This window comes from Nanorana parkeri, unplaced genomic scaffold (assembly GCF_000935625.1).
Source record: "Nanorana parkeri isolate BGI_ZX_2015 unplaced genomic scaffold, ASM93562v1 scaffold3708, whole genome shotgun sequence".
Lineage (NCBI taxonomy): Eukaryota > Metazoa > Chordata > Amphibia > Anura > Dicroglossidae > Nanorana > Nanorana parkeri.
In genome coordinates, this window is record NW_017309976.1 from 1,597 (window position 1) to 1,810 (window position 214).

The 214-nt window shown below is 55.6% G+C and overlaps 1 protein-coding gene across 1 annotated transcript in view; it reads right to left on the reverse strand.

Moving 5' to 3' along the window:
• The window catches only part of THOC6 (THO complex 6), a gene marked incomplete at its 3' end in the record, with an annotated part of 5,147 nt that overhangs the window by 1,583 nt on the left and 3,350 nt on the right, over positions 1-214 (reverse strand). The window contains exon 2 of the mRNA XM_018575261.1: positions 14-129. Within this exon, the coding sequence (XP_018430763.1) occupies positions 14-129 (116 nt within the window). The remainder of the gene's footprint in view (positions 1-13; positions 130-214) is intronic.

Sequence of the window (214 nt, forward strand, 5' to 3'; positions counted from 1 at the left end):
CCACCAGACTCACCTGAACACCCCGATCTGCCCCAGGTTGTTCCCAACAGCCAAATACTTTCCACACGGAGAGAAGCACTGACTGTACACCGTCATATGGAGGAGCTCCAGAGAGCGACCGACGTCCATCTACGGGAGAGAAACACCCCAAACATGGATTATATCCAGAGCATGGCACCCCAATACACACATAACACCACCACCCCCCCCCCCC